This window comes from Xenopus laevis, chromosome 2S, assembly GCF_017654675.1.
Source record: "Xenopus laevis strain J_2021 chromosome 2S, Xenopus_laevis_v10.1, whole genome shotgun sequence".
NCBI classification, from domain to species: domain Eukaryota; kingdom Metazoa; phylum Chordata; class Amphibia; order Anura; family Pipidae; genus Xenopus; species Xenopus laevis.
Window position 1 is genome coordinate 106933060 of NC_054374.1, and position 27435 is coordinate 106960494.

Here is a 27435-nt window from a genome sequence, read left to right on the forward strand (position 1 = left end):
ATAAAAACTAGTTTATTTAACAAAAAAGGAAGAAAAACATTCTGCTTTGAGCCTTTTTGCAAACTGCCATTTGACAGACATCGGTGCATAAACACAGAGAAAATGGATTGTCAAGTTCATCTCTTTATTAACCTCTCTCTACACAGAAATAAAGTCTTGAGAAAAGAAACAAAGATAACATGGAAAACAGTTTGAACAGAAAGGATGCTCATTTTCTACGTGGATGTCATTTATTTTATTATTTGCTTTTCAGCTGAGAAGCAAATAGTAGATATGACAGCTCTAGCTTCACAGCACAGTGGTGACTTACATATAAAGACAGAACATAACTAATCAATGCCCAGAACATGAATGTATAACGCACAGAACATGAATGTATAATATTTTGTTAAGTTGCCAGCCTCAATGAGGTTCCTCCATGCTGCTGCATCCATGAGTACTGTATATAGTATAGTTACTGAATGGAGGAATAAGAGGTGACATTGTTCTACTGAACTCTTGGGTGAGAGAAGAGTAACACACTGCACTGATATATGCTAGATGGCAAAATGTCAAGTGAGGATCAAACATGAGGATTCAAATGCAAAAAGTGATGACAGAAAGTTACTGGCCAATGCTGCTTTTGTATCTCCATGTTACCCATCATCTCTATTTGTTACAGTTGCATTTTTGTTCAAAATAAACTTTAAAAAAGGCAGCCAATCCAGTGAGATATCAATATACACACTGTACAGGCAGCTAGCATTGCAAACATACATATGGATACATACATACTGTATAAATCTTTTGACATAACACACACAAGGACATTTCAGCATATCATGTATAATGGATACATTCTGGATTTGTCCCTGCACTTCTAAAGGGAAATCCTCATTCTTGTCATAATCAAACTGTTTTTGTACAAATCCCTCTGTGGGTGACACAGATCTTTGCCTCAGTGATCACATGTTCCATTGGAAGGCAGATGTTCTTACAGATTTCCCAATATAAAGTGCTTCACAAACAACGAGATTATGTACATAAAACTGTCTCTGGCTTCAATACACTTTCTTCAAACCCAGTACAGGAAAATTTATAGTGATTTCTGTTTAAACATAAAAAGGGTGGACAATAGAGACACAACATCACAACATTTAATTCCACTATCTCCAGTTTATGAACACTATACATATAATACCCTGGTCAGTTTATTTACCTCATTTGTAAAGTCTTCCAATCTGGAAAGATTGGAATTTCAAATCAGAACTGTCTCCTTAAGAAGCCCATACACTGGTGTATGTTCCACAGTACCCAAATGATTGGCCTGTAAGCTCTGGGAAAATATTTTGTGCCTACCACCACTTATTAAATAGGCTTAACATTTTTATTAGAAAAATAATAATTTTATATATACTGTATATATATATATATATATATATATATATATATATATAGACAGAGAAAAAGAGAAATCAAAGAAAATCTACTTGTGATAGATAAAATATTTTGAAATTAATTTAAGAATTTTAATACATTCTAGTTGTGCTATTCATTTTCATTGTCATTTGCACTTTACACTTTGCCCTAATAATTAGAAATGAAGTTTTCTGAAATATATATATATTTTGAAAAAGTTAAATATTTAATTAAATTAAAGCTCAGAAGGTTTGTGGGTGAAACACACACATCACTTCTACAGTAGAAAAAGTTGCGATGGGCCGAAATTGAATTTAAATAATCAATGACATTGACTGATTGATGCTTTCAATGCAGGTGAATGTTAAAATAATGGAGCTTCTAAACACAACTGGAAAAGAGTTAAAGTGATACTGACATGTTTCTCTAGCAGACGTGAATGTATCAGTATTGCTTCCAATGAGCCACAGCATTTCTTTTTAACCAAACAGGCCCCTAAGCTGCCCTCAAGTCCATGACTATGGTACTTGCCTTTCCTGACATTCCAACCTTTTCCGCCACACTAGTTCGGCACTCACATTGGGCTGGGGGCTGTACAATGCTTCTATAGGCTGGACTACTATTTACATTTTTAGTCTACTGAAGGGTCACACCAACCCCAGCATGACTTACAAAAACATCTCCCTCTCTTCACATCACTGGTTAAGTGTAAGTCTACACTGGGGGGCACATTTACTAAGCTCGAGTGAAGGTTCTTTATGGGTACTTCGACAATCTAATAGGCTACTATGACCTTCGACTACAACTTTGATTCGAACTAAAAATCGTTCAACTATTCGACCATTCGATAGTCGAAGTACTGTCTCTTTAAAAAAAACTTCGACTACATACGTCTGCAGTTTAAACCTACCGAGGTACAATGTTAGCCTATGGGGACCTTGCCCATCAGTTTTCTAAGGTTTTTTTGATCGAAGAAAAATCGTTTGATCGATCAATTAAAATCATTCAAATCGATCGATCGTAGGATTTGCGGAAAATCCTTCGATTTCGATATTTGAATTCGTAGGATTTTACTTTGAGGGTCGAATTAATAAACCCTCAATATTCAACCCTTAGTAAATGTGCCCCTGGACGTTTTGGGGAGATTTGGTAGCCTGGCGACTAATCGCTTCGTTTTTGCGGCGACTAATCTCCCCAAACGCCTTCCCTGACTCTGCGCCAGGCTAAAATGAAAAAACGCTGACACTGATCACACGCGGCGGTTCGTTTTCTGATGTCGACCACAGTTGCATCAAACTTCGGAAAACAAATCGCTGCATGTGATTAGCGCCTGCGTTTTTTCATTTTAGCCGGTGCAGAGTTAGGGAAGGCGTTTGGGGAGATTGGTCGCCGCAAAAACGAAGTGATTAGTCGCCAGGTGACCAAATCACCCCAAAACGCCCTATGTGGCCTGACCCTAAGAGGTATGAGTTTACAGCACTGGGCTGGGAGCAGCTTAGAGGTGACTTGGCTGATTAAAAACCTTGCTGTGATTCATTACAAATAAATCTGATATGTTAAAGTCTGTAATTGGAGAACTGGCAGTGAAAGTTAAATATAAATTAAACAAGAATTATCAATACTATGTTAAATATAGGACATTTTGTTATAACAATATTCTAGAGCAAAGAGTTAGTACAAAGAGGGTGTCCAGTTTTACAATGTTAGAATGACCTGTTTTGTAATATAAATATTGTGTCCATATCAGTCAAGTAAGAAATACCATGACATTTGGTAATAAATGATTCTCAGAGGGTTGAATCTGTCTCTTTGGCCAAACATTAATTCTAATGCAATTACTTATTAGACATACTGTAAATGCCACATAACTCCCATGGACGATTTTTATTTTTTAACTACTGACAGTCATCCTTCCATCCTCTCAAATAGTCTCCACTTCCATATAGATGAGTCATATGAGGCTTCCAGTTTTATATTATAAGCTTATATTTAAATGGTTCTGTAACTGAAAACTAGAAACCAACATTATTAGATTCTTTATTTCTTAAAGGGCCACAGTACGATAATCTTTTCATTTTTCCTTTTTTGTTGCAGGTAAACAACGGTGAACATCTGGAATAAAATATGGCTGGGGTTTGATGTAAAAACATAAGTAATTTTTAGATATTTGGATAAAATTAAAGCTAATTTCAATGGGTAATGCAAATGGGTTCTCTTTCCATCATGGAAATGTTGAACATTTTTGTTTTCTGTAAATTCAAAGGAGTGTAGCATTTGTTTCTAGTAGGCTCCAGGCCAGAGGTTCCTTTGTGTGGGGGTTGTTGGAATAGACTCATCTTGAAGAACAATGCCTATTTTCTCTCCATGATACCAAAAAGTCCAGCTAGAGGGTCGCTTAGCGTGAAATTTCTTGGTTTGCTGAATGTTGCACTACTGCTTTTCTATATATGTAAACTTAAAAATGAATATATCCAGTTGAACACAGGAGACACAAACCATACCTGAAAGCAGCTGACTCATTAGAGATGCAGCTGGTGGTTTTCTAACCAAAAGTATAAAGTACCTATTTATGGTGGATAATGGCATATGGTGAAAGAAAAATTTGCCTTAAAGGGGTTGTTCAGCTTTGAGTTAAAGTATGATGCAGGGAGCGATATTTTGAGACAATTTGCAATTGGTTTTAATTTTTTATCTTCAGTTTGTAGTGTCAACAATCTGGTTGCTAGGGTCCAAATTACCCTAGCCACCATGCATTAATTTGAATGAGAATATGGAATATTAATAGGAGAGGGTCGGAACAGAAAGATGAGTAATAAAAAGTAGCAATAACAGTAAATTTGTAGCTTTAGAGAGGATTTGTTTTTAGAGGCAGTCAGTGACCCCCTTTTGAAAGCTAGAAAAAGTCAGCAGAAGGAGGAAAATAATTCATAAACTATAAAAAAAAATAATGAAGATCAGTTGAAAAGTTACTTAGAATTGACCATTCTATAACATACTAAAAGTTAACCTGAAGGTGAACCACGCCTTTAAAGTCCAATGTGCAATAACTATACTCCATCTGTACATGAGTTTTTTGAGGACAGCTACCCACACTCATCAGATAACTGATGTCCAACAAAACTGCCTTGGGTCATGAAACTGAGCTGATATTGTGTAATGGTATTATCTGCTAAATTACTTATTTGCCTGCCTTAGCCTCTGTTTCACTACATTGGCAGCAAGTTGTAAATTCTGCTTTCTTATTGAACTAAAATGTGTCCCAATTGATGGTAACTAGCCATCATTGTTTTAAAATTTCTTTTAGTAAATTAGAGGCCAGGGGACCCAAGAAATGCACCGTCAATTGAAAGTATCCTTAGTAGTGACTGCAAATACAAAAGGACTCTGAGATATGACATAAATGAATTCAGAAGAACATACACAACAAGAATGACATCCAGAACTGCTACAAATTAGCATCAAAAATTGGTTCAGGAATTTAATTGGACTGCATATCTAGGGTTCTGACCTTGTTGGAAAAAACAGAATTCATACACACTAGAATCAGCAACCCCTAAAGCCCAGCAACACTGTGAACTGTTTTGGTTTTGTAACAGTCTTTCTGTAATAAATATGTGACATAAACCAGACAGCTAAAACATATACATATTAAAACATCTGGACGTGTAAGGACATCACATAGGTATGTAATTACCACTTGGGTCTATTCCATAATGCGCCCTTAAGTACTGTAAACCAATACATTCAGTTCTGAAAGGGCCTTATGGAACAGAGCTGCTGACAAGACATGGTCTGCAAGACACGTATTAGACACACAACACATGCACAAGTCTAGAATTCTATCTCTATTAGGGGGAGTACTAGAAGTACAAAATAAACTAATTTGGCAACTTACAATGAAATGACTGCTAGCCTGTATTTCTGGATAAAAAATGTGCACAAACGCAACACCAGCTTCTTTAGTGACCGACAGAAAAAAAAGAGAAAAAAAAAAGAAGAAAGCATGAGCTTTAGTTAGATGAAGTTGTGCACTCCACTCTGCAATTTTAACTTAGACACACAAATCAATCACAAAGACAATATAGAATTATTAACAAAAAAAACTAATAAACAAATCAACTCATCAAATCTCTGGGAAGGAAATAGAGAATCTATAGTGCTATCAGTCCTACAGTACCAGACTGTGGAGATTGTTCTTTGCTGCAGTGCTTAAAAAAAGAAATAAGAGCCCCCAAGGCCAAGAGAGCCAAATCTTCTCTCACAGTCAGGCAGCTGAATGAGTCCAAGAGGCAGAAGTTCTATTATACAATCGATATGCTGCATCCTCAACTTATTAAAATACACTTTAAAAATAGAGTTCTAAAGGCTTGCAGTGGTGATCTGTCACACAGATGTTTCCTGCCCTGACCTGCAGAGGTAAGAGCCTGTGTTGGAATTATAGCTTGTGTTGGAATAGCCAAAAAGGTATGGGCGTTTTAAATAATCATTGTTTTGCCACTGAGTGAGCATCACTTTTTTAGAAAGAGAATTAGACCTGTTGGGTGTAGCATTGTTGAACTCGTTGCTTTGGTAGGTTGGGCTTTGCATTGTAGCAAGGGGGGTAAACTCAGAAACCTCCTGGGACTTCATGGAAGCATCCTAATAAGAGAAAAAAGGAAAGTTTTAGAAATGTGGGCATGTGATTTTAGATTGCAGCATCAACGACTGTAAATATATTAATAATACTCTATTTATAATATGTATAATTGGTCTCCTAACTGACTCAGAGCAAGAAATTAAATGTTCTTTGAACCTTCAATAAATCTTTACATTTAAGATTGTTCCTTCAAAGGTCTTCATCTGACCATTATCAGTCTTTTATTTGTCTGATTAAATCAGTTTATTGGATCATGTTTAGTGCAAAACTAATGGACTTCATCAATGATATCAGGGTGAAGATTAGTCAGATTTCTATTTTCAGGTTTAAAAATCCCTTTGGACATTGATGTAGTCTGTATAGGCCCCATATGATCCTTTCATGGCCAAGTGATCAATCAGCCCATGGCCCACTATGTACTGTAAGTAGCCAGTCAGGAAAAATGATGCACAGACTTTGAACCTAGACTCTGCTTTCTTGGGATCCTTGGTGGCATGTTTACGCTGTAATAGTTTTCTTTAATGAAAGAAACAATTTAAATACAAAATGTAAACGATAGATAGATAGATAGATAAAATTATAGATAGATATAATTAAAAAAAAACATTGAAATTCTATTTCTCAACTAACATTTGGATCATCTTTCATCGTATTTTGTGCCTTTGCATGCATACTAATCTCTCTGTAAATGTTATTGCTACATGTAGCAGATAAGGACATTTGGTGAAAATGTTAAGAGTAAAGAGGCAGATGAATGAGATGAATTAGATGAATTAGAGCAGATACCTGTAATAAGAAAAAATTTACAGAAAGCAATACGAAGCAAATACAAATTTAAAGGTTAAGTTGTTGGAAAAGAGAAAAGAAGGAGAAAGAGAGACATGGATGGATAGCTTGTAGGGATGTTCCTTGCAAAGATTGTTGAACAATATACCTATAAAGAATCAAATGGATAGGAACATTCCCATTATTTTAGATTCACAGAAAGACTGGTATTGCAATCAGCTTTTGGATCATGAAATCTGTTATACAAAAAGCTCTGAATTACGGAAAGACCATCTCCCATAGAGTGCATTTTAATCAAGTAATTCAAAATTTTACATTAAAACTTTCCTTTTTTCTCTGTAATAATAAAAAAGTACCTTGTGCTTATATAATTAATCTATATTGCAGGCAAACCAGTCCTGTTGGGTTTAATTAATGTGTAAATCATTTTTTAGTAGACAAGGAATGACGATCCAAAGTTATCTGGAAAACCCCAGATCCCAAGCGTTCTGGATAACTGGTCCCATACCTTGTACTTTGCATTTCTGTACATGCATTTAATTTGCTTATTTTTCCCATAATTTTAACAGTCCGACTTTAAATAACGCTATATATTTGCTTGTGCCATATTATCTATCCAAGAAGATACGTCATGTCGACATGTCAACAATGACAAATCATTTTGATGGGCAATTGCCCTAGGTGTTGTAGCTTGGTAGCGCTATGCACCAAATACAATTTAATAACTGTAGAATTGTCTTATTTATGCCTTTGTTATGTGAGTGCCTGCTGATTGGTGGGAGTTGATGTGCTGTATAGGACTTATGCCACAAAAGAAAATCTTTTTTCAAGATATTGTCGATTGATTAACATTGACTTCAATGACTCACTGAGAACAGCAATGGGCAGTGGGCTACTAAGGTTTATTACTATAGTAGCTAATGCCTTTTGATCAATACTTTTGGAAATTCTGCTGTTGTAATTTTCAAAAGACAGTATAGCATCAAATAACCTACTCTGTGCAACATTAGCTTAAAATAACATCTTAAGGCATTGGGTATTTAATAGACCTGTTTCACAAATAGTTTATTTTTATTTTTTTATTTTGTAGTTTGTAATGCACTACTGATGTGGCTTCATATCTCAAAAACCATCAGAAAAGCTATTGCGGAAAATAATTAACCATCCTCAGTTCATCGTTATAGCAATGACAGGTACCATGTAAATCCATTTTGTAGTTAAAATTTTAGATAAACCATTTATTTGAATATATCGTGGATTTGGCAGTGGAGAGCCTCCTTTTCAATTTTTTCAATACAGACCACTAGGGCTGAATTGTCAGATACACAGGTAGAAACAATAGAATTCTACCTATATCGGACGATTGAGCAGTAAATCCCGGTCAATGTTTGGGTGCCTTCTAAGATCCCCAATAATAATTTTCTGACCTGGCTGATCAATGAGCCGACCAATATCCAAGTCTTTTGCCAATGTCGTCTCATTTCCTGCCATACACGCACCAAATATCGTACTTTTCATACAATAATATCTGTGCGTCTATGGCCATCTTTAAGGTCAGAATCTGACACAACTTAATCTATGGTAGTAGAATGCAAATGACAGAAACCTAGCTGTCATGTTTACAGCCAGTTAGACTGCTGTCTAGACAATCTTATCCACACACAAATCTAAAGATTTTGTTAAATGAGGGTTAAATGCTAAGGAATATAACAAACATAATAAAAATGCATTTCTCTTTAATACATACACACATATACATACTGTATAAGCACAGCCAGAAGTTTGGAGGAAATATATACAAAGAAATCAAGCACACCAAAGAGGAATCCATCCAGGCCAGTGTCCAGTACCTACTGTATATAAGACATTTGCTGCACTTATCTGTCAGAAGATTCTTCCAGAAGTGGCCCTTCAATGTTCCGCACTGTGCTTATAGCTGATTTTTGTTTCTTCTGCAAGGATGAGAAGCAGCACTAAAATACCCAGATCATTTTCAGTAATCAAGCTTGCCTTTATAAAACTTATTTTGTAGTTGACTGTAGCAACCATATAGTAAGTATAAAATAACTGATACACTATATGGCCAATAGTAGGTGGACATGTCTTCTATTTATTGAAGTTTGATATTTAGGCCCCAACCACCATTGCAGGCACAGATGCCAGTACTAGTGATGGGCGAATTTTGCTTTGCCGAAAAATTCGCGCGAAATTTGCAAAACGGCAACAAATTTGCGAAACGGCAAAAAAATTTTGAAACTGCGTCGGCGTCTTGTTTTTGCCGGTGAATTTTTGCGAATTTATTCGTTGGTGGCACATCGCGCAATTTCACCGCGAATTCGCGCCTCACTAGCCAGTACATCATGTAATGAAATTCTACTTTGTGGCAATAGTTTGGGGAGGGGCCCTTTCCTGTTTCAGCAGGATAATAACCTTGTCTACAGGTTAAAGTCCATAAAGAATTGGTTTGCAGAGATTGGAAGAACTTGACTTGTTTACACAGAACCCTGATGTTATACCATCTAAACATTTGTGGGATGATTTGGAACACCAACTTTGAGCGAGACCTTATTGCTCAACATCAGTGCCCAAACTCACTTGTGGTTAAATGGTTCCATCATATAGCGAAAAGCCTTCCCAGAAAAACAGAGGCTGATATAGAAACAAAATGAGGACCAACTTCATATTAATCCCCTTGGAATGAGACGTTTGATAGGCAGGTGTCAACCTACTTTTGGCCGTAAGTATATAATCAGAACGTACTTGTACTGGCCTAAAGGCTGGAGTGTTTGGTGAAGAGGTGAAAACTTTTTTTCAGCAAAAGACACAAACTGTTTCTTACACTTGCTCCAGCCAATGTGCATCTGGCTAGAAAGCAGAACATGTTCTATGGAATTCAAATTCCTAAAGCATTACCTTCCTCTAACATCACGCTTACTGAAACTAGGGAGAACCAGGGAGAAGAGGGTCTCCTGTAGCTGAAGATTAGAGTAAGAACCTTTTTAAAAGCCAAAGGCAATTTCAAAGAACTAAATGATAGCTAAATGTTTACATGTTTTAGGGCTACTCTAAATCAGCGAGAGAACTGTGAACACTGTCTCTGGTATACTACACTTTTTTTCTTCCTTATTACTTCGGCTATAACATTTTTATTCCACTTTCTATCTTGACTGTGCTCTTATAGTGCTAGCAATTCTTAGACCCCCACAATTTGTAGCATTTTAGTATAGCTGTTGAGACTAATGATATGGTCAACTGTTAGTATAGGCACAAGCATCAAGCAAATGAATTTACAAAATAACTTCTGAAAAAATATGTAACGGAAAGGCAAGATTTTGCACAGATAAGCTAAATGGAAAAAAAGGATTAGCAAATGTACATGGCTTTGTTTAGTATATAAATCCTCCAAAGATACTGCTGTTCTGTGTAGCCAAAAAGATTACTCATTACTACATATTACAAAAATAATACTCTCAAGCTTTAAGAAAAACAAAAATATACTGATAATGTATAACTGTCAAAATAGTGAGTAAAATTATTGGCCACACAGTCTAAAATACAAAGAGTGGAAAATATTATTGATTATAGGTGCAACCAAGCAAAGCATTAACCTTAGTTATGAATGATTTGGAATGGCAAAACACAAATCATAATTGATAATCCATAACTTTATCATGAAAAGTCCAATGCAGAAATGAAGTAGGAGCAGAAGGTCATAGTCATTTTGCTAAGGCAATGGCAGGTCCATCCTTGCAGAAGCCCAATAAGCGCTGGTTTGTATCAAATAGCAATTACTGCTATAACTTTCAGTACAGAATAACGGCCAGACTACAGATGGTTAAGTGAAAGCATTATATTGCATGGCACAAGCAAATCCTTTAATCAACATTAGCTCAACAGAGTTGCAAATGTAAGCAAGTTGCTCAATAGGAAATATATATTTAGGAAATTAAATTACCCACTTCTCCTCCATGAAAGTGTTTCAACTCTCAACATCTTTATTTGCAGAAGTACAATACTGTAATCTACTGTGCAAACTGCCATTACTTGTAGATTTGGTTTGCCACTATATAGATATTTTACCTATTTCTGGCCCATGTAATAAGTAATGTGTTTGATGTATTTCTCAATTTGTATTATTGTTATATTACTTTTTTAAAATGTATATTCTTATATTCTTATATTAAGCCAACACCAGCTTGCTAGGTTAGCTGACACTAAGAACCAGAAAGTGTAAATGCCAGACTCGAGAACCAAAAAACAAAAGTGTAAAAATAATTTAAATCCGGTAATCGACCTTGACCTATGGAAATATTCTGTGTTTTCTTTTATATCGTACTTTATCAGAGCACATAATCTATGTTTATATGTTTACTCTTTTACTTTCTCTTTATCTGACTCTTGACTTTATAATCCATGTACAAGTCATTATATGTCATTTTATTTACCACTATGGACCTCTGGAAGGTCCGACTGTTTTTTCATTGATGTACATGACTATCTTTCAATAAAAACAAGTTAAAAAAAAAAATAATAATTTAAAAACACACAGAAACAGACCTAAATAAGTCACATTTCAACTGTCTTGGTTACCGTGTACATTATTCTAAACGTTACTTTGCACATTTTTTATAAAGAATACCTTTATATCTACATAAGCAGTTGGTTTAAGATGTTCAACATGTCTCATTTCATCACTTATCAAAATGAACAACAATTAAGCAGATACAATATAGTAAATCACTGACAATGGTATAACTTTATTTACATAAGTATTTGATTAAAAGGAGACTGACTATTATGAAACAAATCCAAAATGTAAAAAATCCCATCAGGTAACATCCATTAGGTCTCTTAACCCATGAGTGAAAGGAGAACAAGTGATTCGAGTGAATTCATTATGGAATGTGTTCTTTAATGAAAAGAGAAAGCAGGAAATGAAGAAAATAGATATGAAGTGCCTGATGATATTTGACCAAAGAAGAATTCTTGATCATACAAAAGTCAGAAAAAAAAGAATCACCTTGAGGTCCATTAGTAAGTTATATTCGAGGTCTGAGTGAGCATAAAGATGGTTGACTGTTCAACAGAAAGGCACGGTTGTTTAGTCTGTGAGTTTCCAGCAGGTGGCAGCAGGTACCCAAGTGCATCATTAATATGTAAGCAAGGTAGCAGTTATTTATGCAAAGCAAGTTGGAAGACAGGGAAAGGGAAAGGAAGAAAGAAACACAAGGATTATATCTGATGAACACTACAGCTATCTTGTGGGTAGCATTTTTTTCACATTATACACAGAATAGAGTGAAACATTGTAACACATTTAGGCAACAAGCAGAAACTAAATCTATTCATCTACTGAGACATGGGGTTGATCTGGGTAGCAGCAAATATAATGCTGAAAGTGTTCTGTGCCAATTACATTGAGAGATGAAAGGAAATATTCCTTAGCATTTGGGCACCTACCATCATGCTCAAACCATCTGAAATTTTTGGCGAAATTTAGTCTGGATTATATGTTTCCTGATTGTATGGCAAATAATTAATTTTGTATACACTGCTTCTCCCAGCCACCTATTTCAGACAGGTGATAGACAGACCAATAGATAATAGAAACATTTTGAGAGATATTTTCTACTTTGCTGGGTTATTAGCATAAAATACAACCGTCCATAATTGTTGACCTGCAATTATAAAGCTAGTTCTACATATATTCTGCAGCTCACTGGTCCATGCATGGGCCAAAATGACAGCCTGTCTGATACCAGATCATAGATACAGCTCACAGGTTTGAAAATTCCATCAGGCATGAACTAAATCAGGTCATACAATCAGATCCACCCAATTTGGACATAACCTAGGTTTGCAAATCAAGCAAAGTGAGCTTACTGGGATTTTCTAATTTGACACTACATTATTTAACATTTTGCAATAAAAGTTTGCTTCTCCACATGACATACACCTGTTACTATCACTTATTTATATATGGATTGTAATATCTCTTCAGTCTCAATAAAATTTCCACACCACACTGAGGTTTTAATTTTAGTGTTCATATTGATTTGACCGCTGCCTTTTAATTATAGGACAATAAGAAGAAACCGTTACCTGGATCCTTTCTGTTGCCGTGGGCCACATATGCCTGCAAATAACTTTCTTGAGGACGTCAGGGAGAAGGCTGATTGTAATGAGGAGAACTATTCCCAGCCAAGCAGGACCACTTGACAGCATTTGTATAAATACATAATACATCCTCTGATAATTGAGAAACGGCCTTAAAGGGACAATAAAACACAATGGGAAATGACAAATACAAATCAAACATTTAAATGAAGAAATAGGATTCCACTCCTTTAAAAAAACAACAACAACAACAACATTTTAATCCTTTAGCTGCTGTTGGCTTTTACTCATCACAATGCTGAAATAAAAAAATATATCAGGAGGGTAGATTGATGCTCCTTTAATCTAAATCAAGTGAAGAGGGATCTAATGGCCTTAGGTGAACTTTCAGCCTCTGCAGTGTTCTAATGTTGCACAGTGCTGCTGGCATGATATCTGGAACATTGAATGGGATGTAGATTGCCAAACGAAATTCAGCCCTTCAAAGATGTATTTTATGATGTGAGTTATTTGATTGATGAGGTCAGAAGAATAAAAAGGAGAGTGGATGTATGTGTAAGACATGTGTTAGCTGAGGACCAAGTTCTGATAAACAGCACTTCACACACTGTGCTGAGCAATTTGGTTTGACAGCCGCAGGGGCCAGTTTTAGTTTCTGGTTGCAAATATTTAGAACACATGCCACAACACTTTTTTGTTGCCGTGCTTTATTGCTTTATTTCTTTTATTCTATCTAAATACCATGGCACCACACCTTCTTTATCCTAACTACTTTTATGCTACTTAATAGGGGGGAAAGGGTTGTAAGTAAGCAGTTTTAAAATCATTTGTGTTTTTGGGGTGGGCATTATTTGGTTTTTTTACGCTATACATTTGTGCATTTTCGTAGACATAAAGTTTTTGTTCCACAGTGCAATATGGCACAAATTATGAAAATGCCTAACCATCCATGGAAAACAATGTACTTAACTGTTTATGTAACAAAGTCAATATGTGAGAGCCAAGAAGTAAACAATATTTATTCAAAATCCTCTAGTTTAGTGATGTCCGGGTCAGCCCAATACCTGCGGGGTTACCTGAGAGTCTGGCTGGTTTGGGCAGACCTCACAAGCTCTTTTCCGGGTTGCGGACTTCCGGCTTCCGGGTTGAGCTTTTATAGACACGTGCCTCTCGCCCTCTGGTGACTTTATCGGCAGGGGCGGCTCTATAAAAGGAACCCGGAAGTTGGGCTCAGGCGGGAGTGGGTGTTGGGAGGGAGGGTGAGTGGGTGTTGGGAGGGAGGGTGAGTGGGTGTTGGGAGGGAGGGTGGGTGGTTGCCGGTCGGGAAAAGCTCAACCCGCACATCACTACTCTGGTTGCACTTTCATAATTGGCTGTGCCCGCCACCCCTGTATATGGCTTATGGGTGCAGGGCATGTGGATGGCGGTCATTAGAATGAGCAGGATGAGCAGGCAACTATCTCAGTACCCTGTCATATTGGTGTTACTAATTAAAAATATATAACCTAAAAAATATAGGTTCAACCCCATCAAGCTGAAAACAATGGGGGGGGGGGAATTTTTATCAATATTTTTTTTTAACAATAGAATTTTATTTAGCATGGTTGAGTACATAGCAGTGCATTGTCATTTTGTAGTTAGGTTGTGCAATATAACACTTGGGAGCATTTTACTTAAAGGATAAGTAAACCCCAAAAAAATTTTTTTTGTCATTTTGGGTATGCCATTTACTTATGTCATGTATGTGTTTAAGCCATATTCATATTATACACTGTGTATGGGAGGTTGAATACAGATTCAGTTTCTGAGGAGCTTACATTCCAAGTCACACCCTGACCTAATTTATTCATATCAAAGGGTTTCTAGGGAATGGAATGGGGGCTGTATGCTACTGGAGCCTAAATACTGATTTTGTATGCAAAAGGCTCGCTCAACAGGATGTGGGTTTTTTACCTCCGCCATTTTATCAGTTGGGAGGTGAGCTGTGGGTGGAAGTGAGATGACCGCTATGCTATTACTCTGGTGGTAATAATAATGTTCTGTATTGATTATTCTTAACTGTAACTAGTGTAATTGTTTTAGTGTAACAATCCATTGATTTATTATACAATATAATCACTTTAAAATACACCTATTGGTGTGGATTATTTGTCTGATTGCTCAAAAGAACCATAAACCCTGGTAAGAGAAGGAATAATCATATATATCAAGTTTTAGAGAACTAACTTTGCATTGGCGTAAATTTACCTCTCTTCTCCAATGTAATACTTGTTTAACGCAAATGTTTTTAACCACTGGAAACCATAAACTAAAATAGGAAAAGGAAACATGCAATCTTTCTGTACATATTAATAAACACATTGTCCCAAAATCATCTGTGTTACCAGTGTCTTTCTTTTAGGGTAGGCATTGACAGTGCTGTTATGGGGGTGGGGGTCTTTCTTTGTACGTATACATCCTGAAATCAGGTGGCATATGCAAAAAAATTAGGGATAATTCTACCGAGGGTGATCAGACCTTTAGCTATTTATCTGACATTCCTGTTTGGTGTTTTATTGATATTTTATATACAAAATAAACAGAGTTGAATAAGTAATGATATGTTTGTGGGTGCTGCTTTAATTTTAAACCCACCTTTTCTAATTACAGTATTGCAAACAGAATGCAGAGAGTCATTGATTGTTTCCTGATTATTGCTGTATCTGTGAGTTTCTCTTTTAAATCATGTACTAGAGGCTCAGTTGTAATAAGAAGCCAGACTGGTGTCTTTTTATTTTACAGGACGGAAGTACAGTCTATACAATATACTATGACTGCCGGGAATAGAATTTCCTATGCTTGCATTCAAGTCAAATGCACTTTCTAAGACAAAGAATCATTGGTTCTACGGCGGTTTTCCCTACATTTTACAAGCTGTTTGATTGCATATATAATGTGTATGATAGTGTCTCTTTAACTTGTTTCAGTAATAAACAGCAAGGTCATGAATAGCCATCCTCTGCCAGTTCTAGTAATGAAATGAAATGTTCTGCTGTGACCCTACAGAACAAAGCTAACACTTTGACACTTGACTGCGTTGTTTTTGGCATACGTTCTCCTATTGTACTTGTCATATGTTTATCTTTTTTCATTACTAAAGGCTTTCATTGTAACCAGATCTTTTATATATTAGAAACAAACACAGGCATTCTGCAAGCAGTATGATAGTATTGGAACCAGACTAATAGAACTTTAGCACTGTGACAATATGTGTTATATGTTTAAACTTGTTGAAGACCAAATACCCAGATTAAAGTTAGGGCGCATGGGTTATTACCCCACAGTGATTCTAGCTGGACTCTCCTTGATGCCCAAAACGAGGTGAGATTTTTGTTATGCTACACCAAAACCTAGGCATCAAACTTACATATGGAAGCATATTTATCAAAATTCAAATTCACCAAACTCAAAGGTGCACTTATTTATTAAAAAACTTGAATCTCAAAAACTCAATTGATTAAAACATGAGAAAAACTTGAGCTCACATTCTACTCATTTTTTTTTCTTAGTTTTCTACTTCAGCTGATAATGTTAAAAGGCCATCTTAAGTAATTACTATTCTGTTTTATTAAAGCCATCAAAAAGTTAAAAGGCTGCAAAGCAGAAAAGAGCACGACAATGCGGTAAGGTTTTCTAAGTCAACAAGATTTGTTGTTTGCCAGCCTTGTCTTCCAGTACTGTGAACAGGCTAATTAATATGAAATATATAAAATCTTCTTGCATGGTAAAAAAATCACTGTGAAACACTGGCTTAAGCTTTGCCCAGTTTTTGTTTCTACAAGGACATGCAACCAACTTGGCTGAATTGTGTTGAGCCCCAAGAAGTTTGTACTTAATAGCGTCAGTGCATGTGGATTTTAAGAACCGTGTAAAGTGCTTACCAGATAATTCCTCCCCACAGCAGTGAAAAGATGATGTAGAACAAGAGAGACCCCCATATTACAAAGTGGTTGATCCATGTCCAGTAATGTGTATCCAGTGCAAGCTGAAATCAATAATAATTGTTGCAAACATATATTATTTAAGCATACAATATGCTTAAGAAATGACTTTCATTTAGCAGCAAAACAAATCCAGGCTACAGTGCAAGAATACATACAGCCCACAACCAATTCAGCAAATCACATTCCAGAAGCACTGCTTAGGAATACAGAACAACATGTGAGAATGAACTTGGCTCCCAATCCCTAAAATACAGTATTCATCAAGATTTGTATTTTTAGCATTTAGAAACAAGGATACGGAACCGGCCACAAAATCTCCCTGTGTAATCCAAATTGGCTCTGAAAATTATTCTTGTAAAAAATAATTAAAAAGATTCCATACCTTAAATGTCACTGTAAAAACAAGGACTGTAAACACCAATGTCCCAAAGGTCCAGTTCCCAAACATCTGTTGCCAAAAAAAGAAAAAATAGTTAAGTGAGTGGTTAAGTAGATGCAAAAAATGACAATGATAACAAAAAAGAAACACACTAAACACAACAAACATGTTATATGTGTATTGCTCCCCATAAACACTTATATTATTCATCACTGTTTCATTTTACTAATGCTCCACTGTAACATTAAAGCAACAGTTCAGTGTAAAAATAAAAACTTGGTTAATCGGTTGTGCATAATAAAACATGTTTCTAATATAGTTAGTTAGCCAAAAATGTAATGTATAAAGGCTGGAGTGACTGGATGTCTAACATAACTTCCTGCTTTTCAGCTCTCTAACTCTGAGTTAGTCAGCGACTTGAAGGGGGGGCCACATGGGACATAGTTCAGTGAGTTTGCTATTGATCGTTAGCATTCAGCTCAGATTCATAAGCAAATGGTTATGACCCATGCCCCCCCCCCTCAAGTCACTGACTGGTCATAGCCTGATAACCAATCAGTGGAAACCAAGAGAGCTGAAAAGCAGAAAGTAGTGTTCTGGCTATTATATTAGACATCCAGTCACTCCAGCCTTTATATATTACATTTTTGTCTAACTATATACTGCAATTTTTTTTTTTTTGCACAGCCTATATATTTAGCCAGTTTTTCATATACAGTATTTCTATTTCTAAACTACAGGCCCAGAATGCTACAACTGTACTTCGTAGGGCTTATTTCCCCGCTAAGTTATATAGCCTATTCCCAGCAGTACCCTTTGAATACCATAGATGTCATAAAGGTGAAGCAGAGGTGGAAATGTAACTTGGTAAAGCAACTGTGTCCACACATCCTAAATAGTACAGCTATAGTTGCTCAAAATGCATCCTCTACAAATTCTAGGACTAGCTTACAAGGTACCAGTCTTGGGTCTAATCTATTTTAGGGAAAATCATTTCTACTGTTAAAAAACTGTCCTCTCAGAAATGAGTCTGTTGCTCCCTCCATCGCACAATGGGTTATGGAACTAAACTACATCAGATCTCTTGAGCAATATGTTTAAAGGGAGCAATACAAAACAAAGTAAGATATTGGGGCTCATTTGTGACCCCTGTAGTCTGGTTGGATCTTATGCAACGGCCACTACTGGGGGAAAATGAAATCTACAAACCATAATCTCTTTTTTGGTGACCTAATGCATTTAGCTTGGCTGTGAACTAAAAATAATTGACTGTCCTTTTGGTATCAGCTTATTGTAATAATCATTGCTTTAAAGGAAAATTATACCCCCAAACAATGTAGGTCTCTATAAAGATATATTGAATAAACCAGCTCATATGTAAAACCCTACTTCATTTAAATAAACCATTTTTATAATAATAATATACTTTTTAGTAGTACTGTATGTGCCATTTGGTAATCCTAATAGAAAATTGACATTTTAAGCACTAAGGGCCGGAGGTTCACGGTGCACACAAACAAACAAGGACACACATACATTTCAGGGTCACATGAGCCAATTACTGGACAGAGTTTTGTCTTTTGCTTCCACACTCCTTCCTGTTCCTGAGCTGCAGAATCCTGTCAGGTGATCTCTGAGAGATCACACAGAATATCATAAAATGGTGACGCAAGGAAAAAGATGTAAAAGGGTAATGAATACTTATATCTATACTTTATACTATATAAGTATTCATTATGGGCGTATAGTTTTCCTTTAAGGTAATCTAATAAACTTGCCTGAATTACAAAAATGAATGCAAAGGAATAGTTTTAGTGAGAGCACAGGTCTTTGACTTGCTTTTTAGCTACTGTTGAAATACAGCTACTAAAGAATGATGGGAGTACAGTCTGCTATAAGCTAAAGCCTTATAGTTGCATTTTCAAACAAAAAACAGACAGTTGACTACAATAGACAAACTACTCAAAGCCAGAAATAGATTTTTCTAGCACAAACTGTAGTAATCAGAATCAGTAATTCTATTTGATGACAATAATCCGTTATCCAGAAAGCTTTGAATTACAGAATGACGGTCTCCCATAGACTCCATTTTATCCAAATTTTAAAAATGATTTCCTTTTTCTCTGTAATAATAAAAAGGTATCTTGCCCTTGATCCAAACTAATCCTTATTGGAATCAAAGCCAGCCTATTGGGTATATTTAGTGTTTACATGATTTTCTAGTATAAGCTCAAACATTTTTAGGCAGAAGAGCACTTTGGGGGTATTAGCTTTGGAGTGGTGGCAAGGGAGATGCAGAGGAATACACTGTGCAGTGAAGCTGCAAAATACTATACTAGAAGATCCAAATTATGGAAAGATTCCTTATCTGGAATACCCCAGTTCCTGAGCATTCTGGATAACAGGTCCCATACCTGTAATTGGTTACGTATAAGTTCCTTTCTCTGAGTAATACCCTGTGCATGAAGTAGGAGAGAAATTAGCCCCCCTCCCCCCATATCAACTCTGGCCCCTTTACGCCCTGAAATCACTTGATGGATTTCTAAAGCTTTATACATGACATTTCTTATTGGTTGACTTGTAAAATTCTGCTGCTATGAAAACACAGTTTATATATATTAATAAAGATATTCTGTTTAAATGCCAAAAACAAATCTAAAAGCTTTTTGGGAATGTTGCCCTGCACAGTTACTCTATATCTTTAGGAAATATGTTGCTGATTTGCTGCCTTTCATGTTTATGAGTTAAAATATTACATTGTAACTTCTGAGTTTCCCTGCCAATTTTAAAGGGAGTGTTCACCTTTGAATTAACTTTTAGTATGATACAGAGAGTGATATTCTGAGACAATTTGCAATTGGTTTTCATTTTTTATTATTCGTGGTTTTTGAGTTTGAGTATTTAAATTTGTCAGCAGAATTCAGCAGTTCTCCAGTTTGCAATTTCAGCAATCTGGTTGCTAGTGTCCAAAATTCCCTTAGCATTGATTTGAATAAAAGACTGGAATATTAATAGAAGTGGGCCTGAATAGAAAGATGGGTAATAAAAATTGTCAATAGCAATAAATATGTAGCCTTACAGTGCATATGTTTTTTAAATGGGGTCTGTGACCCCTGTTTGAAAATCAGAAAGACTCAGAAGATATAGTCAAATAATCAAAAAACAATAAAAAATGTAAAACTAATTGAAAAGTGGCTTAAAATTTGCCATTCTATAACATTAACTGAAAGGTGAACCGCCCCTTTAAGCACTACTGCTTTTTATTTCATTCTCTATTCTCTTCATTAGGGAAGCTGGATGTGATTACATGTATTTTATTGCCTACATATACAGTAGCTTAGAGCAAGAATTGCAAGGACCTGAACATTAATGAATTAGAGGCATTGTCCTCACAACAGAACAAAAATAACTTTGTGAAGAGAAAATCTTAATTAATTCCAGTGCCATATACTCATATATATTTAGAGCTGTCTCTAAGAAAGTTGAAGCAGGGGCCACTGGCATGGACAGAATAGCCCACAGAATAGCAGCTATTGGAAGATTGTTGGAGCATATATCTGGTCAGGTAAAACAATATCACCTACTGTAGTAACATCTGTTCACTCAGGTATGAGAAAATTGCTAAGGAATAGCTGAGAATTACAGTTTAAAGGCCAGTTAAGAGTCATAGATTTGACTACCTTATTTTTATATAATAAAAATGGCTTTTTTTCCTGAGTTGTGCAATAACTAAAAAAGTCTATAAACTTTTCAAACCCTGATTTCTCTCACTCCTTGTTTCTGAAGGGATTTTTTAATACATGTACTGTTTCAGACTTTTATCCAGAATCTAAAGCTTGGCTAAAATGCCTTATGGACTTTAAGCAAATTTTGAATGACTTATAGACAACGGTCAATATGTGCAGTGCCAATCAAAGAGAAGACCAATCAGAAGAATGGTGATATTCTTACCATGTATGTGTTGGTTGTCAAGAGCTGAGCAAACAGTGCCAGAAGCAAAAGAAACATAAAAATACACAGCACATATTGTCAAAATAATGCAGAACAAAAATAAAACCAAATAAATAAAGGATAATGAGCAATAAACCAGGAATAGAAATAAATGATAAGAAGCAGAAATTTGCAAATGTACATACAAATGGAGAAATAAAGTGAAGCCATACAAAGTTCTTTTAAAAAGCAGCATTTACATGTATAACTATAGTTTATTCTAAGATGCTGAGGCACTCAGTGTTATAGCTTAGTTGTCAGATTTACACAGAACCAGATGCCTTTTCAAGCCGACAGATACAATCTATAGTCATTAATCCAGCCTCAGCCTGTTAATTAGTAATGTCTTAATCCCCTGGTATTTTCTCTAACAAGACCAACTGCTGTAGGATTTCTTGTTATGGCCTCACCTGCCCATTGCTGGTGGCAGTGGCATTGTCAAAGAGGAAATATGCTCCAAAGAAAAACACTGCTGCGTCAAACAGTCCTAGGAACGTCCAATAAATGAACAAGCGCCACCTCAGTAATGCATTCTTGGCAATATCTCTGCAAAAAATAATAGAAAATATATAAAAGAAGAATACAGGTATAGGTATAGGATCTTTTATTCAGAAAATCCATTATCCAGAAAGCTTTGAAGTAGGGGAAGGTTGTCTCCCACATAGACTTAATTTTAATTAGATAATTCAAAATTTTAAAACATATTTAATATTTCTCTGTAATTACATAAAATTACCTTGTACTTCACCTCAACTAAGATATAATTAATCCTTATTGATTGGAAAACAATCTATTGGGGTTCTTTCATGTGTAAGTGATTTTTGTGGGCTTCTATACCAGCCCAAGGCAACCACAGCCCTTCAGCAGTAAAGATCTGTGTCTTTGAAGATGACCCAGGGGCTACCCATCTTATTCCCTGCTGATTCTCTGCACATGCTCTGTGCTCAGGGTCAGACTGCCGGCCCAGGCCCCCGTCCCCCGATAGATCTATCGGGGGCCTAAAAAAAAGGCTGCTGGCTGTTCGTGAAATCGTGCGTAACCCGGTGGGCCTCCAATGTCCAGTCCGACCCTGTCTGTGTTTCTGTCACTTACTGTATCATAGGGACCAACTCACAATATACAGTACACATAGAATATATATGTCACAATATAAGTCTGATTAGTAATTAATACAGATAATTACTATAAGGCAACCTAGAAACCAGTGCAACTAGCATCAGAATTTAATAACCAGCCTTGTAGCATCATCTTAAATTACAGACAAGCATTTTCTGCTTGTTAATTTGTGGCGACCCCTAAGCTTTGCTTCTCAACAGTTGCTCAAAGCCCACCGAGCATGTGAGTGTCGCAGACACTTTCCAAGATGGTGACCCCCTGAGACAAGTTTAAAATCCTGGAACATTGCTGCTATCGAGAAGCTGAAACTTCAGGCTGGTGCAAGTTCACTATATAAAATATGGCATTTTTAGCCATATTCATTTTTATGGTTTAGTTCTCCTTAATCACAATGCCTGAGGATGCTTCCCCTATGGAATTAAAGGCAAATTAAAGGCACAATGCTTTATCCTGGTGTAGAAACCCATAACCACGAAAAAAGTTTCAGTTTAAAAGGGACCTGTCACCCTAAGGAATAATTACAAATCCTTAGTTAAATAACAAACACACAGCAAGCAGACATGTTGTGGGCAGTGTTATTAGCTTTGCATCTTCCCCAAATCCTATGTGCCAAATGGGGGACCTGATGCCCATGCACAGGCTACATAATTATGGCAATAAGAAGGGAGGGGGAATGCTGGGAGTTCAGTGACATAAGACGTGCAGAACTGAAAGTCAGAGTAATTGCCTGCCACACCTCTATGCCTAAGACATAGAAAAGGGGCAGGTAATTTATGATTGACAGCTTTGAAAGATTTTAAATAACTTTATAACAGGTATGGATGCTTTAGTAAAACCGGAATTTGAATCTCATGTTTAATTTGAAAAGAACTTCTATTATACATATTTTTTATGTCTGGGTGACAGGTCCCCTTTAAAGAGGTGCACAATAAATGCTAGGTGATTTGACCTGTATCAAACCTGTAACAACTTTTATTGCACAAACCCCCAGGGTCAAGTTTTTACGCCCCTTAGTTAAACCTTCTTTTCTGCTGATGATAGCTATAAACATGGCCCTCTATTTCTGTCACTGGCACAATTTCCCAGCTTCATACATTACCTGTACAGCGTAGGATCTCTCTTCAGCACATCTATACTAACATGTTGCTCAATCAGACTATACAAGAGGATGGGAAGTGAAGTGAAGCTGATATTGTAAAGTGTCAGGTATGCAGTATCGTACAAAGGCTGCAAGGAAACAAAGGGGTTTATTTACTAACAATCGAATTTCTATTTGTTCCACAAATCTCAAAAAAATGTGTTTTTACCAATATTTATTAAAAGTTCCAAAAATTCGAGATTCATATAGGGGCCGATTCACTAAGGGTCGAATTTCGAAGTTAAAAATACTTCGAAATTCGACCCTCGGATTGAAATCCTTCGACTTCGAATATCGAAGTCGAAGGATTTAGCGCTAATCCTGCGATCGATCGATCGAACGATTCGAAGGATTTTAATCCAACGATCGAAGGAAAATCCTTCGATCAAAAAATCACAGGCAAGCCTATGGGGACCTTCCCCATAGGCTAACATTGACTTCGGTAGCTTTTAGCTGCCGAAGTAGGGGGTCGAAGTTTTTTTTAAAGGGGAAGTACTTCGACTATCGAATGGTCGAATAGTCGAACGTTTTTTCGTTCGATTCGTTCGAATTCGAACGAATTTAACCAATTCGATGGTCGAAGTACCCAAAAAATACTTCGAAATTCGAAGTATTTTTCATTCGAATCCTTCACTCGAGCTTAGTGAATCAGCCCCTAAGTGTAAAAACCTTGAAAACCTTTAATACAAATATTTGACAGGTAAAAGTTGCCAAGGTCCTATAGAAGTCAATGGGAGCTGTGCTGATCATATTGGATTGTTTTCAGATTTTCATCGTGTGTAATTGTCTTAAAAACTCCTCTAAAACCACTACAATGAGAATTTTGAAAAATAAGCCTCAAAGAGTCGAAATGCTACGGATACCTTGTAGGCACAAGTTTCCAACTCCATGTAAAAGAAAACACAACTGACCTTTAAACAGTTTACGTTCCTGTGCTTTATATTGCATGCTCCTAAATATTCTAGGTACTTTAACTTCAGCAGTACATTATAGATAGTTGTCAATATTTTCTGAAAACTACTCAGACCAAATCCGCATGGACTTTCCCCCCTATTTATCAATACATTTTCACAAATTTATCTTGTGTGAAAAAAGTCTTGGTAAAATCGTGAAAAAAATCAGAATTGTACGGTTTTTTTTCAGATTTTGTGCCCAAAAGTTAAGATTTTTTGTAAAATGGATCGAAAGCTACGATTTTTTCAGAAACCCAACGCAAATCTTCCAATTGTTAACAGGACATCTGCCATTGACGTTTACATGATCTCAGTAGGTCTGAGTTGGAGTACTTTTTTAATCTGACTTTCAACATCATTAGACATCATTAGACTATAAATAAATCCGGAAAAAATAGTATAGAGTTTTTTTCTCTGAAAAAATAGTATTTTTCCCCTTTAAATACCCCCCTTAATATTTGTAAACAGTGATAATCTAATACAGTTTTCAATCTGTCTTATTTGCAAATTTGTATCATTTATTCACTCTCTTTTAAACATGGGACTGAAACAGCTGTATGATTACTTGTTCAGTATAAGAGGACTTTAGTTACATTTTTTTTAACTATCATTCAACCCCCTGTGTTGGCAGATCCCTCCCTTATTAGATTACACTTTAAATGGGGTATTTAGGAAAATTTACTTTTTCTCACTATATACTGTATAAAAATTTTTTTGACCAAGCTCTGAAACTCAAATGCCTTTATTTTACCATACCCAAATGAAAAAAGCAGGCGCTGGAAAAAGTTGAGACAAAATCATGAGTCAAATCGAATAGCGAAAAACATGACTTTTCCAGATTATCAAACCAAAACCAGCCCAAAACCCTTGAAGATCATGAAGGAAAGAAACAACTTCAAATTGTTAAAGGGATCATCTGTGATTAACTTTTATATGATTACAACAGGTTTTAGCTGGAGTATTTTTGGATTTTTAGCAGCTTTGGAGCATAATAAATCTCGAAAAATTAGTTTTTTCCCTCTAAAATTTTAATTTTCCCCTTTAAAAACTTGACCAGAAAAAGCTTAATAAATATGCCCCTAACATTTGCCTAAATGCCCTTGATAGAACAATGGATTATTACTGAAATCTATTCTCTTTTCACAACAACATACATGATTGTCAGTTCCAACTGATAACTGGGAGGGGGGGGTGAAATTTCTGGTTCTGCTTCAAGGAAATAGTAAAATTGTTTCCACCACCGGTGAGGCAGATAATACATCCCACACTCTGGTTGGGGCAAACAATACTATTTGGACCAGAAAATGCTCAAACCCTGATCTAAGGTCACATGTGCCTAATGAGTAAGCTGGGAGACTCATTTATTATGCACATGTGTTTGACCAAACATGACCATCTGCATATGGAGCCTCATACTAGTGAAGGTGGCATAGGAGCATTTTCTGGCCCAAATAGTATTGTTTTCTCCAACCGGGCTGCAGGCTTTATTTTCGCTATAAATTGCATTAAAAAGTTACTTTCAGTACCACTTCTAACAATTTTTACATTATTTTATAGGCAGAAACATAATATTGCTAGTTATAATTGTTGCCACTGAAAAAAACCCTCAGATTTAAACTGTATTTCTCTTAAAAGAGAAAGCTCCCAAAAGTTGCAAATTCATTTTTAATAGCCAGATAAATTTCTGAACATACAAAGCTCATTTCTACACCTCTCCCATCATCTTCAGTTAATCAGTACTCCTTCTCGCCCCCACACATTCTTTTCTTGTGTGATATCTATGTTGTCCTGTTTTAATCTCTTACCTACAAGATATCACTTGTACAGCTTCCTGTCTCGCAGATGTCTTGCTAGAGTTGTCAAACACCTTTGTTCCCTGAATAGCTTGAAATACTTTTTGAATGCCTGGCCTTTTACAGTTATAAAACAATATATATGCTGAAACCATTAGGCAGCATCTTTAAGCAATACTGAAATAACATAATTACCCCTTATTTAATATAATACTATTCCATTTTTGCACAAGCTTTAATAACACTGTAACATTTTAAATTGTATAGTTCTCATACATTTATGCTTTGTTTAATTTGCCTCAGCTTTATTATTTAATATAATAATATTCCATTTTTGCACAAGCTTTAATAACACTGTAACATTTAAAATTGTATAGTTCTCATACATTTATGCTTTGTTTAATTTGCCTCAGCTTAAGTTTAAGGGTAAGGATACACTGGACGATTTGTCGCCAACGTTTTTAAAAAGCAAATCGCGGCGACATATCGCTCGTTTTGTCTCTGAACAAAACCAAATGAAAGACGCCAGCTCCTGTGCCCACAGCGCGTTTGTGAATCGCCTGTAGCTCCAAAACGCACTGAGACCCTTTTCCGAGCGATTTATCAGAAATAGCATGTACTTAGAAAAGCACTGAAATCTCCTAGACACGCACACACATACAGATAAGTAGCAGCAATTGTATTCAAATTACAATGCGAACGCAATGACGCAAGAACGCAAGCACGTAAAGACGCCAGGTTACAGCGGGAAGCACAAACCGTTTCCGGTTTGGGTGGAGCACGTACCGCACAGAGTAATGGGATACAAATCGCTCTGTGCCAATAGTCGCTGTGAATCGTCTGTTCAAAAAAGACGATCATCTTGTCGCCGCGATTTACTTTATAAAAACGTTGGCGACAAATCGTCCAGTGTGTCCTTACCCTAAGTGTGTGTTATCTCCTTCACTGCTAATAGTAGCAGCTACTTCTTGTAGTTACAAAATGCCAAAAAGTTGCCTGCCACAAGACAATACTGAGAATTGCCTCTGCTTTAACACATGCAATGTCTAGTTATCACTACTGTTTATTTTGTAGCAGTGACAAGTAGCTGCTACTAGTAGCTCTGTGTGTCTTCACCCTAAGGGCAGGGGCAGACGGGCAGATTCA

The 27435-nt window shown here is 36.2% G+C and overlaps 1 protein-coding gene across 5 annotated transcripts in view; it reads right to left on the reverse strand.

The window, feature by feature from the left end:
• Positions 1-4863: 4863 nt before the first annotated feature.
• LOC108709736 (phospholipid-transporting ATPase IH) overlaps positions 4864-27435 on the reverse strand; it is a 105876-nt gene continuing 83304 nt past the window's right edge. The window contains exons 24-31 of one of the 5 annotated variants that reach the window (XM_041584249.1): positions 23505-23632; positions 21700-21835; positions 21251-21274; positions 17303-17368; positions 16858-16961; positions 12923-13088; positions 11841-11926; positions 5932-6036 (exon numbers count right to left, since the gene is read on the reverse strand). In XM_041584249.1, the coding sequence (XP_041440183.1) occupies positions 11852-11926; positions 12923-13088; positions 16858-16961; positions 17303-17368; positions 21251-21274; positions 21700-21835; positions 23505-23632 (699 nt within the window). In that variant the 3' untranslated portion in view covers positions 5932-6036; positions 11841-11851. Of the gene's footprint in view, positions 6037-8674; positions 8773-11840; positions 11927-12922; positions 13089-16857; positions 16962-17302; positions 17369-21250; positions 21275-21699; positions 21836-23504; positions 23633-27435 lie in introns of all 5 variants that reach the window. The other 4 variants (XM_041584248.1, XM_041584247.1, XM_041584250.1 and 1 more) reach the window with 4 other exon arrangements.